General features: G+C 41.3%; 1 protein-coding gene across 1 annotated transcript in view; it reads left to right on the top strand.

Moving 5' to 3' along the window:
- The window catches only part of LOC106561615 (SH3 and multiple ankyrin repeat domains protein 2), a 163,025-nt gene that overhangs the window by 26,335 nt on the left and 117,886 nt on the right, over nt 1–18,804 (top strand). The window contains exons 8-9 of the mRNA XM_045688461.1: nt 2,816–2,893; nt 14,141–14,207. Coding sequence (XP_045544417.1) covers nt 2,816–2,893; nt 14,141–14,207 — 145 coding nt within the window. The remainder of the gene's footprint in view (nt 1–2,815; nt 2,894–14,140; nt 14,208–18,804) is intronic.

Consider the following 18,804-nt stretch of genomic DNA (forward strand, 5'->3'; position numbering starts at 1 on the left):
GGCGAGAGCTTTCTGAGCTAAAGGCTAGCTGATGACCTCTAGCAATGGTTTGCTGACTAATAGCTGGTAGGTAGTTAGCTGGCTAGCTTCAGTTGAGGGATTCCAGATCCGAAGTAAATAGAAATACTTTAGAAAAAAAAACAGATCCACGCCACATTGGGTGAGGCGGGTTGCAGGAGAGTATTTCGAAATTGAGGTTTAGGAAAATATTTTTAAAAGATATGCGAAGTAAAAGATGTAAAAATATGTAAAAAGATATATACAAGGGACACGACATGACAAAGACGTCTGACTGCTACGCCATCTTGGACTACACATGGGTGTAATACACACTACATGTTTGAAACAGGACAAATACAAGCACTCACCAAATAATAATAATAATTATACACACACACTTTTTTAAGATGGTGGTTTGAACATGGGATGTGTGTGTGAGATATCTCTCCTGTTGTCTGTAGGGGTCACTGCTCCCATTAGCTATGGCATAGATCATTAAGCCTTTCTACACGCTGTGCTCTCTCTGCTGCCGTTATTCATAGAGAGCGAAAGAGATAGATAGATAGATAGAGAGGGATAATGAGAGAGAGAGTGAGAGCGAGAGGGAGATGATGAGAGAGAGAAAAAGAGAGAGAGACAGAGAGAGTGTGTGAGAGAGAGAGGGAGAGGGAGATGAGAGAGAGAAAAAGAGAGAGATAAATAGTTAGAGAAATAGATGATGAAAGAGAGAGTAAAAGAGAGAGAGACAGAGAGAGTGTGTGAGAGCGAGGGAGAGAGAGATGATGAGAGAGGGAAAAAGAGAGAGAGACAGAGAGAGTGTGAGAGAGAGTGAGAGGGAGAGGGAGATGATGAGAGAGAGAGAAAAAGAGAGAGAGACAGAGAGAGTGTGTGAGAGCAAGGGGGAGAGAGATGATGAGAGAGAGGGAAAAAGAGAGAGAGAGACAGAGTGTGAGAGAGCGAGAGAAAAAGAGAGAGAGACAGAGAGAGAGTGTGTGTGAGAGAGAGCGATACTGATAACTTCCTCTCTCTGGGTTTGCTGTTGTGTAATCTCTTCCCTCAACTGCTCTGCTCCTAGAGGCTGGGTTTATTTCCCTGGCTTTCTGATTAGATGCCCTTTTGCATGACAGCTTTAGTGTGATCTAATGACTATAATGACAGCCACTAGGAGGGAAGAAGTTCACTGATTTAACCTTTTTGAATATCAGTCTGATTTGTGTGGGTTGGGGCTTGTACACGTAATATTATTATTGTAGATATCTGCCATATTTTATTTATCTGATGACTAGTGGCAGTATAATTTAATAAGAGCAAGTAGGAGGAGAATGAGCTCGAACATTGGTGTGTGTGTGTGTGTGTGTGTGTGTGTGTGTGTGTGTGTGTGTGTGTGTGTGTGTGTGTGTGTGTGTGTGTGTGTGTGTGTGTGTGTGTGTGTGTGTGTGTGCGTGTGTGTGCAGGCACTGTGTGTATTGATGTGTGTATGAGCAAGCACTGATTGTGCATGGGCGCGTGCATGCTTGTGTGCCTGACTGTATGTGTGTGTGTGGGCCCGCACGCCTGTATGTGTGTGTTCACATGCACGTGAATGTGTGTGTGTTTGTAGTGGTGTTTCCGTGGGTGGGCTGCTGAATCCAGCTAACAGCAGGCTGAGGCGGGCTGCAGTGCCACAGACAGTTACCAGAGGCTGATTCTCTCTTGATTTTCTCACCGAGCTTCACACTATATGTTTTCACTGCACTAAGATCCTTTCTGGAGAGCTGAGGGAGAGGCCTTGCTTACCTGGAACATAGACAAGACATCATCAGACTTTACCTGGAACATAGACAAGACATCATCAGCCTTTACCTGGAACATAGACAAGGCATCATCAGACTTTACCTGCAACATAGACAAGACATCATCAGACTTTACCTGGAACATAGACAAGACATCATCAGACTTTACCTGGAACATAGACAAGACATCATCAGACTTTACCTGGAACATAGACAAGACATCATCAGACTTTACCTGGAACATAGACAAGGCATCATCAGACTTTACCTGGAACATAGACAAGGCATCATCAAACTTGACCTGGAACATAGACAAGGCATCATCAAACTTTACCTGGAACATAGACAAGACATCATCAGACTTTACCTTGAACATAGACAAGGCATCATCAAACTTTACCTGGAACATAGACAAGGCATCATCAAACTTTACCTGGAACATAGACAAGGCATCATCAGACACACAGGACAGGGTGAGCTCTAGCTCCAGCAATGATACTTTCTGGAATGTTCTGGAATCACTTAAGTTCTAGAATGTTCTGGATTTGTTGATGGAATGTTTAGTTCTGGAATGCTCTAGAATCGGTGCTAGATTAGTTGATGGATTGTTCAGTTCTGGAATGTTCTAGAATCGGTGCTAGATCAGTTGATGGAATGGAATGCTTGATCAAGATGGTTTTCTCTCTCGTTAAAGGGGTTCAGATAATTACAGAGTAATAATAAACAGTAGCTGGCAGCAGAGAGAGAGAGAGAGAGAGAGAGAGAGAAAGGAGACAGAGAGGGAGAGAGAGAGGGAGACAGAGAGGGAGAGAGAAAGGGAGAGAGAGAGGGAGACAGAGATTGTTTATTTCACTTTTGTATATTATCTACCTCACTTGCTTTGGCAATGTTAACATATGTTTCCCATGCCAATAAAGCCCCTTGAATTGAATTGAATTGAATTGACAGAGAGGGAGGGAGACAGAGAGAGCAATGGAGTTGAAATAGATTAGGTCCTGGTCTTACTCTGTTCTCCCTTCTCTTTTCCTTTGGTCATCCCTAAGGAACACTGTGCCAGAGTACTGCTTGTTCGTGGTGCCAACAAGGAAGTGAAGAACTACAGAAGCCAGACACCATTCCAGGTATGGACTGACTCACACCTCTAACATTTACTGCTCACAGTACAGGCTTGCTGTAAAACGTAGATCACTACATTCCATTCTCCATACTAGCATGCCACTTGCAATGCATACCCAATCCATTGCCTTGTTCTTCAAAGTGGTATGGTATATAATGATCATTCATTAACCTTCTCAGATGAATTACATCAGTAGAGAGCTACATGTGTAGGATTTTAATTTGAGCCAGTTTTCTACAGCAGGAAAATAATCCTGCAACAACAGGAAATGTGAATTATTATGTGGATTATAATTAATGGACATTTTCTTTGTAGGGGTTGATACATTTTTCTTTAGGGGCAAATCAAGTCTGACATTTTAAAGTGGAAATGACCAACTTTACAAGCCTTTTTAAACCTTGAATACACTACAAGTTTGCATTTCTCAGCAACAAAAGAGATCCTACATCTGGAGTGTAGTATGTGATACCTTTAGATGCTTGTAGTGGTGAAGCTTCATACCATTGCAACCCTTCCTTTTGTTTCTTTGCAGTAGTATTTTGGCAAGCAGATCAGTCTCCATCTGTGTGTTTTCAGTCAAGTTTTGTTCACGTGTGGTTTTAAAAGGGAAAAGCAAGATGGTACTAACATAATGAGCATATTTTTAGATTGTTAAACAAAGCTGTTTAAGAGTCAGTGGTTCCTTATTTGGCAGTCTTTTATGTAAGACATCCCTCTCTCTGAACAAACAGTCAATGGTTCTGGGAGAAATGTTCATGTTTTAATTGTTGTTTATATGCATGTGTCAGCATTCCACAGTGTTCTGAACTCCAACTACCAATTAGTCATAATGTAGGTGTGATGCATTTAGGGGGTTGAAGTCAAAAAGGGATATGGATACTGAATAGCTTCCTAGCTGTTGTTGACTATATTTTCTCCTTTTCCTATTCATCATCCCTACCCTGTTTACCATCATCTTTTAATGCAGACAATTCCATATCCCACAAATAATTAAACTGTGAATTCACACACAAATTGTTTTGACCCATTTTTTATTGGCAGCAGGCCTACACAGCTGCCATTTAAATAACATGGCAAAATAACAACTACTGCACGAGGTTCATTATTATCAAGCACATAAATCATTTTTATTCTGTGAAAGAGTCTCCCTTTGTGACATGTTTATGGTTCAAAGTTGAACATCTTCCAACAAATCTCCTCTTTACCTCCTCATGCTCCCTTAGCAGTGTGAACTCTAAACTCCTCTGCTTTAATCTGAACTCCTCAGTTACTCTAAACTCCTCTGCTTTAGTCTGAACTCCTCAGTTACTCTAAACTCCTCTGCTTTAGTCTAACTCCTCAGTTACTCTAAACTCCTCTGCTTTAGTCTGAACTCCTCAGTTACTCTAAACTCCACTGCTTTAGTCTAACTCCTCAGTTACTCTAAACACATCTGCTTTAGTCTGAACTCCTCAGTTACTCTAAACTCCTCTGCTTTAGTCTGAACTCCTCAGTTACTCTAAACTCCTCTGCTTTAGTCTGAACTCCTTAGTTACTCTAAACTCCTCTGCTTTAGTCTGAACTCCTCAGTTACTCTAAACTCCTCTGCTTTAGTCTGAACTCCTCAGTTACTCTAAACTCCTCTGCTTTAGTCTGAACTCCTCAGTTACTCTAAACTCCTCTGCTTTAGTCTGAACTCCTCAGTTACTCTAAACTCCTTTGCTTTAGTCTGATCCCCAGCTGAGCCAACTGTCTTCTCTTGCATTATGTAGGAGTCAGTGGAGTGATGCTGTTTATATAATGTACACTTCCGCTGAGTGCTGATGCATCCTCTAATTCTCTCTATTATTCATCCATCCCTTCACACTTAAAATACTTAAAATAAAATGATGTTTCCTGCCTCAATGACTCCTTAATTACAGCTCATTTGAAGTGGGCCATAAACCGCATTCACCTCGTCCAATCAAATTCTGATTAAGTTTTCCCAGTTAGGCAGGCATCTGCTGACTGATGGTGGCAAAATTAAGTGCTGAGACTCAGACTGCGCCCTAAATGTCACCCTATTCCCTATATAGTGCACTATGGGCCCTGGTCACAAGTAGTGCACTATAGAGGGAATAGAGTGCCATTTGGGATATACACACTGATTCAGAGGAAATTGGAGCACTTCACTTCGTGCTCCTCTTTCCTGACCCACTTTCATCCCAACATCACATCCTGTCTCACTTCTAGTACACCCAGACATCATACTTCACCTTACCTCAGTATGGTTAGGGACCAGGTAAACCTTCCCTCGCTCAAATCCTTCCTTCCTCATACCACTCTCTACCTCTCTCTCTCGCTCTCTCCCTCTCTTTCAATTCAATTTCAATTCAAGGGGCTTTATTGGCATGGGAAACATTTGTGACTCACCACCTGGATTCGGTCTTAAGTAGCAAAATTTGAAATTGTGTTTTTTACGTTGGATAAAAGTAGAGACTCAGAGCTGCAAAATGATATTGTATACACTGCATTTTTGAGGAACAATGGGAAAGTAATTCTGCTTTGAAAGTTGATAAACTTGTAAACTCACTTTTGAGAAAAAGGCCTTTGAATGTGTTGGTATCTAGTGAAGAGCTTTTCTTTGTCTATACCCATTCAGCATTGTTCACACCCTCTTAAGCCTTAGCCCCACCAATCTCGTTTCGCTCTCTGAGCGTTTAGAGGGTACACTTGACACTCTGGCCAATGATTTGTTTACCTCTGGATAACATGAAAACAGCCTAACCAGCTCTGCTGGCAACAATTTCATTACGCTTTTTTGCCAACGTTTATTGACACCAGCCATATTCAACGGGTGTTGTACACTTTAGCTTAAAACACGTAGCTAGCTAGCTAGGTAAACAGTGAACCTAGCTAGGTAAACAACGTGTAAGATCACACATGTCATGTAACGTTAGCTAATGAGCCAGCCAGCTACCATTAGCTTGTTAAACAACAATGAACATATTACCAAATCATGTCATTACTACCCTGCATGAATCTGCTGCGCGCTAACCAACCAGGTTCAATGTTAGTTAGTTAACATTAGGCTCTAACTAGCAAAGCAAATGGTTCTGGGATACGAATAATAACTTCATACACATAACGTTAGCTAGCTAGCTAACAGTACATTTTAGCTTGAAATCAAATCCACTTTCTGTCAAAATTAGAAATGTGTAATATCTGAAAATGTAGCTAGCTTACGCTAGACTATCTTACCCTTATACATCATCATGCATGATGGACGCGTCACCCTGTCATGGATGCCTTGCCACGATTGCCCTTAGTTTGACGATGTAATCCAGAGACAGGAGTTTTCTCCATCTCTTCAGCTATCATACTCTAATTACACTGATTTCCAAACTCGATCTTCCAGAAAGTGGAGAGTAACACTAATGCTGCTCCACTACACAATGCATTTTTTTTAAAGTCGCGTTCGACAGGATTACCAACACGGATTGACCAGCTGAAATAGACAGAAGCCTTCTATATGGCAGATCAATCTGAACTCCTCTCTCGGCATGTCCAACCCACTCATTATCTCAGCCAATCATGGCCAGTGGGAAGGTTGCTGACTTTTTCTGTGGCTTAATGAACAAGGCTTGTAATTTAACAATTTTATTGCATACAAGTTTGTTATTAAGGCACATGAAAGTTCACATGTTCCAGAAGGCATTTCTGCCAAAAAACAATTTAAAAAATAAATAATTTAAAAAACTTTAAAAACTTTAAAAACTTTAAAATGGCTCTCCTGTGAGGTCGTGACTTGCGACATACGCCTAGTTTCCTGAAACGGGTCACATATGTTTACATTGCCAAAGCAAGTGAAATGGATAAACAAAAATGAAATAAACAATAAAAAGAATAAAGACATTTCAAATGTCATATTATGTCTATATACAGTGTTGTAAAGTAAAAAAGGGAAAATAAATAAAATGTAAGCAGTTGATGTTATTCTTCAATAACACAGACCCCAAAGCAAATTAGGGGGAGAAAAATATATTAATTCATAGAAAACAAATCATAGTTGTTGAGCTGGAAAGCAGATGGTAGATGTTTATTCTTCCCTGTTCTCAGTGTTTTCTGTGCTGAACAAAGAGAAAGGATGTAGTTTATACCCAAGCTTAGCCTGTGGTTGACCAATTAGAATTCCTTGCAGCAAAATTAGGCCAATGGTTGAATACCAAGTATCCTGTTTCAGGCTCAATGTATAGACAATTTGGTCCAATGAGAACTTGCCACATGTAGCTGTGAGTCCAGGACTGGAACTACACAGATTCTAAACAGATGTTGAACTGAAAAACAACCCATGTCCCTGACCCATTAATCTTCAGTTCCCCATTACTCATAAAACAACTATTTCCATTGATCGTTAATTCCCCGCGTTGGGTATTTATCTTTGAATATTCTTACATTAACATAAATATGGGTTGTATTTACAATGGTGTTTGTTCTTCACTGGTTGCCCTTTTCTTGTGGCAACAGGTCACAAATATTGCTGCTGTGATTGCACACTGTGGTATTTCACCCAATAGATATGTGAGTTTATCAAAATCGGATTTGTATTTGTTTTCAAATTCTTTGTGGGTCTGTGTAATCTGAGGGAAATATGTGTCTCCAATATGGTTAGCATGAGGTTAGGAAGTGCAGCTCAGTTTCCATCTCATTTTGTGGGCATTGTGCAAATAGCCTGTCTTCTCTTGAGAGCCAGGTCTGCCTAAGGTGACCTTTCTCAATAGCAAGGCTATGCTCACTGTCAAAGCTTATGTTAATTTTGGGTCAGTCACAGTGGTCAGGTATTCTGCTACTGTGTATTCTCTGTTTAGGGCCAAATATAATTCTAGTTTGCTCAGTTTTTTTGTTTACTCTTTCCAATGTGTCAAGTAATTATCATTTTGTTTTCTCATGATTTGGTGTTTGTCCCATTTTGGTTGGTGATCGGACCGCAGACCTCACAACCATAAAGGGCAATGGGTTCTATAACAGATTCAAGTATTTTTAGCCAGATCCTAATTGGTATGTCAAATTGTATGTTCCCTTTAATGGCATAGAAGGCCCTTCTTGCCTTGTCTCTTAGGTCATTCATGGCTTTGTGGATTTTTTCTTTTCTTTTCCACCTTTATTTAACCAGGTAGGCTAGTTGAGAACAAGTTCTCATTTGCAACAGCGACCTGGCCAAGATAAAGTAAAGCAGTTCGACACATACAACAACACAGAGTTACACATGGAATAAACAAACATACAATCAATAATACAGTAGAAAAAGTCTAAATACAGCATGTGCAAATGAGGTAGGATAAGGGAGTTAAGGCAATAAATAGGCCATGGTGGCGAAGTAATTACAATATAGCAATTAAACACTGGAATGGTAGCATGTGCAGCAGATGAATGTGCAAGTAGAGACACTGGGGTGCAAAGGAGCAAGATAAATAAATAAATACAGTATGGGGATGAGGTAGTTGGATGGGCTATTTACAGATGGGCTATTTACAGATGGGCTATGTACAGGTGCAGTGATCTGTGAGCTGCTCTGACAGCTGGTGCTTAAAGCTAGTGAGGGAGATATAAGTCTCCAGCTTTAGTGATTTTTGCAGTTCGTTCCAGTCATTGGCAGCAGAGAACTGGACGGAGAGGCGGCCAAAGGAAGAATTGGCTTTGGGGGTGACCAGTGAGATATACCTGCTGGAGCGCGTGCTACGGGTGGGTGCTGCTATTGTGATCAATGAGCTGAGATAAGGCGGGGCTTTACCTAGCAGAGACTTGTAGATGACCTGGAGCCAGTGGGTTTGGTGATGATTACGAAGCGAGGGCCAGCCAACGAGAGCGTACAGGTCGCAGTGGTGGGTAGTATATGGGGCTAGCCCATGCTAGGCCCATTCTCCCGGCTAGCTAAAGAGGCCCATCAGCCACTCCTGGGCTACAATACCCGGACCCCTTCTACTGCCGGTACGGGGCACGGAACCCCGCCGATCCTTCACGACTGGACTACGACGTAATCTGCTCGAGGGGGTACTCAACTGCCCTCTACATCGCGACATCCCCTGAATGCCCATCTGCTAGCCGCGGCCCGCTAGCTGCTTGCTGCAGCCCGCTAGCTGTCTAGAGCATATTGGACTGTTAGCTGTATAGATCCATCGGCCAATTTCTTGGGCCACTATACATATTTTGCCAATTAGACTTGGACCCCTCTGCTACTCGGAACCCTACTAATCCATCACGACTGGTCTATCGACGTCACCACACGCGGAAGCTAAAACAGACTTTCCTCCATTGAGACGTCCCTCTAAGGCCCTTCTGCTAGCTTGCTATCCCCGCCCTGTTAGCTGCCTGAATCGCTGTGTCCCCAGCCAGCCCAACCACTCACTGGACCCCTATTGATCTCCCTAATATCAATATGCCTTGTCCATTACTGTCCTGGTTATTGATTACTGTCTTATTTCACTGTAGAGTCTCTAGCCCTGCTCAATATGCCTTAACCTACCATTTTGTTCCACCACCCACAAATGCAGTTACATCACATGGTTTAAACGTCTCTAGAGACAATATCTCGCTCATCATACTCAATGCCAAGGTTTACCTCCAATGTACTCACATCCTACCATACATCTGACTGTACATTGAATCTATTCTATCGCGCCCAGAAACCTGCTCCTTTTACTCTCTGCTCCGAACGCACTAGACGACCAGTCCTGATAGCATTTATCCGTACCCTTATCCTACTCCTCCTCTGTTCCTTTGGTGATGTAGAGGTTAATCCAGGCCCTGCAGTGCCTAGCTCCACTCCTACTCCCCAGGTGCTCTCATTTGTTGACTTCTGTAATCGTAAAAGCCTTGTTTTCATGCATGTTAGAAGCCTCCTCCCTAAGTTTGTTTTATTCACTGCTTTAGCACACTCTGCCAACCTGGATGTCTTAGCCGTGTCTGAATCCTGGCTTAGGAAGACCACCAAAAGCCCTGAAATATCCATCCCTAACTATAAAATTTTCCGTCAAGATAGAACTGCCAAAGGGGGCGGTGTTGCAATCTACTGCAGAGATAGCCTGCAGAGTTTTGTCTTACTATCCAGGTCTGTACCCAAACAATTCGAGCTTCTACTTTTAAAAATACACCTATCCAGAAACAAGTCTCTCACCATTGCCACATGCAATAGACCACCCTCTGCCCCCAGATGTGCCCTGGACACCATATGTGAATTGATTGCCCCCCATCTATCTTCTGAGCTCGTGCTGCTAGGTGACCTAAACTGTGACATGCTTAACACCCCGGCCATCCTACAATCTAAGCTTGATGACCTCAATCTCACACAAATTATCAATGAATCCACCAGGTACAACCCCAAATCCGTAAACACGGGCACCCTCACAAATATCATCCTAACCAACTTGCCCTCCAAATACACCTCTGCTGTTTTCAACCAAGATCTCAGCGATCACTGCCTCATTGCCTGCATCCGTAATGGGTCTGCGGTCAAACGACCACCCTTCATCACTGTCAAATGCCCCCTAAAACACTTCTGCGAGCAGGCTTTTCTAATCAACCTGGCCCGGGTATCCTGGAAGGATATTGACCTCATCCCGTCAGTAGAGCATGCCTGGTTATTCTTTAAAAGTGCCTTCCTCACCATCTTAAATAAGCATGCCCCATTCAAATAATGTAGAACCAGGAATAGATATAGCCCTTGGTTCTCTCCAGACCTGACTGCCCTTGACCAGCGCAAAAACATCCTGTGGCGTTCTGTATTAGCATCGAATAGCCCCCGTGATATGCAACTTTTCAGGGAAGTTAGGAACCAATATACACAGGCAGTTAGGAAAGCCAAGGCTAGCTTTTTCAAGCAGAAATTTGCATCCTGTAGCACAAACTCAAAAAAGTTCTGGGACACTGTAAAGTCCATGGAGAATAAGAGCACCTCCCAATTGCCCACTGCACTGAGGCTAGGAAACACTGTCACCACCGATAAATCCACTATAATTGACAACGATTCCCAGCTGCCTCTAATTGGGATCATACAAATCACCAACATAAAAATAAACTGGAACCCCACATAGAAATAATAAACTAGAATACCCCCCAGTCACGCCCCAGTCACGCGTGACACTCATCCCCATACTGTTTTTATTTTTGCTTTTTTGCACCCCAGTATCTCTAATTGCACATCAACATCTGCACATCTATCACTCCAGTGTTAATGCTAAATTGTAATTATTTTGCCACTATGGCCTATTGTAAGGGCTGTCGTCGTAATAAAACCAAGGTGCAGCGGAGGATGTGTATTCATTTTGAATATTTAATAAAATGAACCACTATAAACAAAACACTAAACAGCAACGACAGCAAACAGTCCTGTCTGGTCAAAAATGAACGAAACAGAAAACAATCACCCACAAACCCCAAAGGAAAAAACAGGCTACTTATGTGTGACTCCCAATCAGCAACAACAAACTACAGCTGTGCCTGATTGGAAGCCACACGGCCAAAATCAACTAAACATACCAACCTAGAAAAAAGAACATAGAACGCCCACCCAATGTAACACCCTGGCCTAACCAAAATAACGAACAAAAAAACCCTTTCTATGGCCAGGGCGTCACACCTATTTATTGCCTTACCTCGCTAATCTTACTACATTTGCACACACTGTATATAGATTTTTTTCTATTGTATTATTGACTGTACGTTTGTTCATCCCATGTGTAACTGTTGTTTTTTGCGCACTGCTTTGCTTTATCTTGGCCAGGTCGCAGTTGTAAATGAGAACTTGTTCTCAACTAGCCTACCTGGTTAAATAAAGGTGATATCACGGCTGTTTGAAGGATCGGACCAAAATGCAGCATGTTCGTAGTTCCAAATATTTATTAAACGTGAAACTGAATGCAATACACTTAAATACTTGAATATACAAAAACAACAAACCGTGACGCAGAGAGGAAAACAACTACTCAAAAGATAATAACCCACAAACAGGAAGAGAAAAACCCCTACTTAAATATGAACTCTAAACAGAGGCAACGAGGATCAGCTGCCTCCAATTAGAGATCAACCCAAACAATCCCAACATAGAAATAGAAAAACTAGAACTTAAACATAGAAATAGAAAACATAGGAAAAACCCAAAACACCCCCTGTCACGCCCTGACCTACTCTACAATAGAGAATGACAACTTACTAGGGTCAGGACGTGACAGGTGAAATATATATATATATTTTTTAATGGTGTCTAGATGGAATTTGTATGTGTGGTCATGGCAACTGGACCTTTTTTGGAACACCATTATTTGGTCTTACTGAAATTTACTGTCAGGGCCCAGGTCTGGCAGAATCTGTGCAGAAGATCTAGGTGCTGCTGTAGGCCGTCCTTGGTTGGGGGGACAGAAGCATCAGATCATCAGCGAACAGTAGATATTTGACTTCAGATTCTAGTAGGGTGAAGCCGGGTGCTGCAGACTGTTCTAGTGCCCTCGCCAATCCGTTGATATATATGTTGAAGAGTGTGGGGCTTAAGCTGCATCCCTGTCTCATCCCACGGCCCTGTGGAAAACATATGTGTGTTTTTTGCCAATTTTAACCACACACTTGTTGTTTGTGAGCATGGATTGTATAATGTTGTCTGCTTTTCCCCCAACACCACTTTCCATCAATTTGTATTGCAAACCCTCATGCCAAATTGAGTAAAAAGCTTTTTTGAAGTCAACAAATCATGAGAAGACTTTCTCGCTCTCTCTATCTCTCTCTCTCTCTCTCTCTCTCTCTCTCTCTCACTATCTCTCTACTCTTTGTTTCTCAGTCCCCTAGTTTTGCTGTCCGTCTCTTTCTCTCTCCCCCTCTCTCTGCCTAGCCATCATAACTTACCTACATATGGTATGGGACTAGGTGAGCAGACAGCAGAGGAACAGAGCGTGTGCTGTGTTGAACTGTGCAGGGTTAAGAGAGGTTACCCACATGGCTATACTGTAACATCATAACTTAGCCTACCTCCCCATATGGTGTGTAATAAGGTAAACAGACAGCAGAGCAGAGCGTTTCAGCTTTTCAGTGTAGCAGAATGTTGTTTCTGGGAGGAGACGATGATGGGAAGTAGGAGTTATGTTTTCATGTTTTTATTGCACAGCCTCATTCTCCACTCTAGCAGGCATTATACTGCAACACTACTACTCCATTCCAATAGCTTATGTAGGGTTATTACTGTATTACAATAATAGGTTAATTCATTTAACTCATTTTAGTAGTGTAATTGAAAATTGCTCCATATTTTCAGGTAATGTATTTGTTTTTCCACATGAAACCAATTTCATATTTGGGATAGAGATGGAGGGTTGAGTTTATTCAGGATTTCCATGAGAGAGGTAGTCTAGTCATACAGTTTTCAGTGGCTATACCGTACTCATAGAGATAAAACTTGTTCTGTCTCTATGACTCTACCTTTCTTTGATGCAGCCTGAGCCTCCCATTACCTCTCCTATTCCACTGACCCAGAGCCGTATATAGAGAGCGTTTCGGTCAGATTTTAAAACGGAAACCATGTTAACAGAGCGATGTAACAATACAAGAGTGCCTCCGACAGTTCCCTCTGAAATGACCCACTGTAAACAAGAAAAACAGAGCAGGGAATTTTACAGAAGTTTTTATTAATTATAATTTGGAATAATGTGTATTCAAGTCTTTACAGTTTTGTGGTGTCAACAAATTGTACATCTTCATAAGTAAAAAAAAAAAACATCAGAAATAAACAGCACAACACGGAAGCTTCAATTATCACTTAGCAATGGCTATGGAGGAGGAAGTGGCTCTATCGGAACGTTCAGACAGAAACCACATTGGCCAAACTCTCTATATACAGTATATGACTCCGCACTGACCTGTCTTATGTAAAAGTGGCTAAAGGTGGCATCAGTTGGCAGGGTCTACTGGCTGGATATGTGTTGACTCATCCACTGTGACTGTGGCTCTGCTGCCCTCCACCCACTACACTACAACCCTTACCAGGCTTCTGTTTATTGTGTTATTATTAGTACCTATAAGGATTTCAAGTTGCATTTCATGAAAGTGAGTCATTTTACAATGGGAATTAAGTTATTTTCTGACAAATTTAACTGAGCCACCGCATGTTGTGGCCATCAGAGCTGGTAGTCAGGAATTTGCTATGAATACCATATCCACCATTGAAGTTGGTGAGATTTTAAAAGCCATTTTGATTGATTTACAAATGTGACTATTATAAATACCTCACTATAAATCTACCATTCTGTTCCAGGTGGCCATCATCGCAGGAAACTTTGAATTGGCAGAATTAATCAAGAACCATAAAGAGACTGATATTGGTAAGTTACTGAACTCAACATTTCTTTGTTTCTGTGTAGTATAAACTGTGTTTATTTACCAGAAAAAAACTATTGCATTATAGGAAACAGTAAGACTGGTAAACCATTGAGCATAGCAGGTTACCAAGCTAGGAAGGGTTGCTGGCAAATGTGTTGTATTGAATGTGAGTTAAGTCATGTGCAATTCATGTGCAATTCACTTGCTTTATGAATGATGTACGTTGTAGACCATAGAGCTTTCCCGGTGTATGGACCTGCTCTGTGCTTCCTCTCTCATCTAAAGACAGTCAGTTCTGCTCCAATCCACACTTAGCCACAGTTCACAATGGAGCTGGCCTACACAGTGGGACTGGGATGAGAACACACACACACACACACACACACACACACACACACACACACACACACACACACACACACACACACACACACACACACACACACACACACACACACACACACACACACACGCACACACGCACGCACGCACACACACACACACATACTGCTTACTGTTTACTGTTTATGAGTGGAAATTCCACCCCATACAATTAGTAGAATACTCTCTATAGTGCTGTATATGCATTCAGTAAGATAGCAGCATATATAAACAATGCATTCACTAAGATAGCAGCATATATATAAAATGCATTCACTAAGATAGCAGCATATATAAACAATGCATTCACTAAGATAGCAGCATATATAAACAATGCATTCACTAAGATAGCAGCATATATATAGAATGCATTCACTAAGATAGCAGCATATATAAACAATGCATTCACTAAGATAGCAGCATATATAAACAATGCATTCACTAAGATAGCAGCATATATATAGAATGCATTCAGTAAGATAGCAGCAAACCTTTGAGAAGAACAGACAGCATTCAAGTAGTTATCTGTGATTTGTATGGGACAATCTCCCTCTGTTCTTCACAAAAGGCACATCCTCTTCTATCCTCTAAATACTTTACAATACTGTTGCCGGGTTGGTGACCACTATGATTTTAATAGGCATGGATTGATCAGCTGTGTTATGCCATCTGTCTGTCTGCTACACTGTTCTCTGTCACTCTCATATGTTCTCTGGTATACAGTACAGTACAGTACAGTACAGTACAGTACAGTACAGTACAGTACAGTAGGCTCTACTCTCATATGTTCTCTGGTTTACAGTACAGTACAGTACAGTACAGTACAGTAGGCTCTACTCTCATATGTTATCTGATACAAATATCTACAATGTGGGCCAAAATAGTTAACATTCTCTTGAGACTTTTTCAAGTGGTTCTTCAAGCTTTCTTCCGGATGCCCCAAACAATCGGAAAGGGGTTTCATCAGAGAAAATGACTTTACCCCAGTCCCCAGCAGTCCAATCCCTGTTCCTTTTGCAGAATATCAGTCTGTCCCTGATGTTTTTCCTGGAGAGAAGTGGCTTCTTTACTGCCCTTCTTGACACCAGGCCATCCTCCAAAAGTCTTCCCCTCACTGTGCGTGCAGATGCACTCACGCCTGCCTGCTGCCATTCCTGAGCAAGCTCTGTACTGGTGGTGCCCCGATCCCGCAGCTGAATCAACTTTAGGAGACGGTCCTGGCGCTTGCTGGACTTTCTTGGGCGCCCTGAAGCCTTCTTCACAACAATTGAACCGCTCTCCTTGAAGTTCTTGATGATCCGATAAATGGTTGATTTAGGTGCAATCTTACTGGCAGCAATATCGTTGCCTGTGAAGCCCTTTTTGTGCAATGCAATGATGACGGCACGTGTTTCCTTGCAGGTAACCATGGTTGATAGACGAAGAACAATGATTCCAAGCACCACCCTCCTTTTGAAGCATCCAGTCTGTTATTCGAACTCAATCAGCATGACAGATTGATCTCCAGCCTTGTCCTCGTCGACACTCACACCTGTGTTAACGAGAGAATCACTGACATGATGTCATCTGGTCCTTTTGTGGCAGGGCTGAAATGCAGTGGAATTTTTGGGTGGGATTCAGTTCATTTGCATGGCAAAGAGGGACTTTGCAATTAATTGCAATTCATCTGATCACTCTTCATAACATTCTGGAGTATATGCAAATTGCCATCATACAAACTGAGGCAGTAGACTTTGTGAAAATTAATATTTGTGTCATTCTCAAAACTTTTGGCCACGACTGTACAGTACAGTAGACTCTAAGGTGCATGGGATGTGGATTACAATCTTCTCTGTCATCTTTCTCTTGATGCCACTTTGTATCTGATGGAATCCGTTTTTTCCCGTGTCCTGAGGCCAAGGGTCCAAGACTATGACATTATGAACTCTCCTTCTGGCATACAGTCAACTTAATGCTAGTGCCAGCAGTCTTACAATCTTGCAATCTTACCGTACAAGTGTCAGGGGATTTCTGTCTCTTCCTCTCCAAATAGACACTGACACATAACTCCTTTGTCATGCATTTACAACCCCTAACAGTCGCTTTTCTCCGTCCTGTTTTGTGACCACATTGTTCTGTAAATAGAAAGGGTGCTGCAAACCAATTATTTCATTATTTAATTGTCGTTTTGCATTTGCCCCTTGAGTCATAGTCGTCCTGATTAGCTTCAGTCTGAGAGTGAAGGTCTTTGTGACAGCTAACCTCATTACATTGGTTTATACACGCTTAGAAAAAAAAGGTACTATTTAGAACCTAAAATGGTTCTTCGGCTGTCTGTATAGGAGAAACCTTTGAAGAACCCTTTTTGGTTCCAGGTAGAACCCTTTCCACAGAGGCTTCTACATGGAACCTGAAACGGTTCTACCTGGAACCAAAAAGGATTCTCCCATGGAGACAGCCGAAGAACCCTTTGGGAACCCTTTTTTTCTAAGAGTGTAACAGAATTTGTATTATATAGTTCAACATCATGGCTGCAGTCATGACACATAAACCTACAGCATCTGCCTTGTTCTACAGTCAACTATGTAAATCCTTGTCCCATATAAATCCAGTCGTGGTTGCCATGGTTCCCATATCCATGTGATAATTGGCTTTAGGGATCTCAGATCTGGTCGGTTCCTCGATGGAAGACCCATGGGTAGGGAGGTAGCCTCTTTATATGGCGTATATCTATATATTGGTGGTTGTTTTTTTCATGATTGTTACTGAAAATGTAGACTCATCAGTGCTGTTTCTTCAGTATCCTTGTCCTGTGATCAATTATCACTGTTGCATCGTTGTATAATCTACTGCATCACGGATCAATGTGACAGAAGTGTTGTTCTATCATTCTATCTCTATGGATCCATCACTCAGGGTTTGTGGTGCTCAAACAAGATGGTTCGTCACTATTTTACCTCTTTGAGATTGATCTACCACAAGCTGCTCTTTCTTTTCATTGTGTTTGATTGATTGAGTGGCTGGTGTTATAACGAGGAGGTTCAGGTTTAAAATGTTAATGCTATTCCTTGGAGAGGAAAGAGGAGGTTGGTGCTTGTCAGGTTGCTATCTAACAATCTGTGTGCCAAAGAAGAGAAGAGGTGGTCATTTAGATGTTAGATGTTAGGCTGGTTTGAAGTCATGATGCTTTGTAATTCATCATAGACAGTACATTACACAGGATCTAGTATAGGGTCATTATCATATTGCTTTCAATGGACTGGTTATTGTATATTTAGACTACTAACGACCATACCAATGGTTTGAGATTATTTCTGAGCAATTAAGGGAATGTTGATGGAAGGAGTAATTCCAAATGCCAATTCAATATGAATTAAATATGTTGTTTTCCCAATGAAAGTCCTAAAGTTATTCCCAAGAGGGAATAACATTTCATAATATCAGAACATATCTTAATTCTCATCAAATTCCAATAGGATTAGGAATGTGTTGTTCTGTCAGTGCTTGGTTACAAATGCTTGGTAATAACATTACGCATGAACCATTCCATGCCAGCATAGCCCGAAAAATATCTTTGGTATCTCACATTGTTCTGGCAATTCTCACATAAAAACTGAACTGAATGTTTGACACACTTGTATTTTTACAATGTATTATTTTTTTTTAAATCATCATGAAAGTGGCCAATTTAGACGTGAACATGTCTCCTGTAAGACCCTATGATCTGTGAACATACATGATACAGACAACATCATGGTGTCATTAAATGCCTTATAGTATTTTCTCAAATATGGACTATATCTAGATTCTGAAATACACATTTTCACATTCATTTATTCAACATAATATGAATATGAATTTAAATATGAATGAATAAATATAAATATGAATATGAATATCTCAAACTTTCATCATGCTTTTCTTGAAAATGGTTTGTGATACAAATGTAAAAGGCATGTCAAACATCTTTCCTCCCAATGAAGTTACTATGAGAATTTCCAGAACAATCTGAGATACCAGAAATATTTTCGGCCTATGCTGCCGTGGAATCGCCCACATAATTTCACAACCAACAAGCAACTTGCTAATAACGAATTTAGACTTCCTCGCTAAGGTTGCCTAGCAACACAAAGGGTTTGTTTTCGATACAGCTGTTCCTGCAAAAGCACGGGTTAAAATCCAATCTCTCGCCAAACCTGTTTGCACTGAACATTGATTTATGCATGTTTAATTTGGGTG

This window comes from Salmo salar, chromosome ssa10 (assembly GCF_905237065.1).
Source record: "Salmo salar chromosome ssa10, Ssal_v3.1, whole genome shotgun sequence".
NCBI lineage: Eukaryota > Metazoa > Chordata > Actinopteri > Salmoniformes > Salmonidae > Salmo > Salmo salar.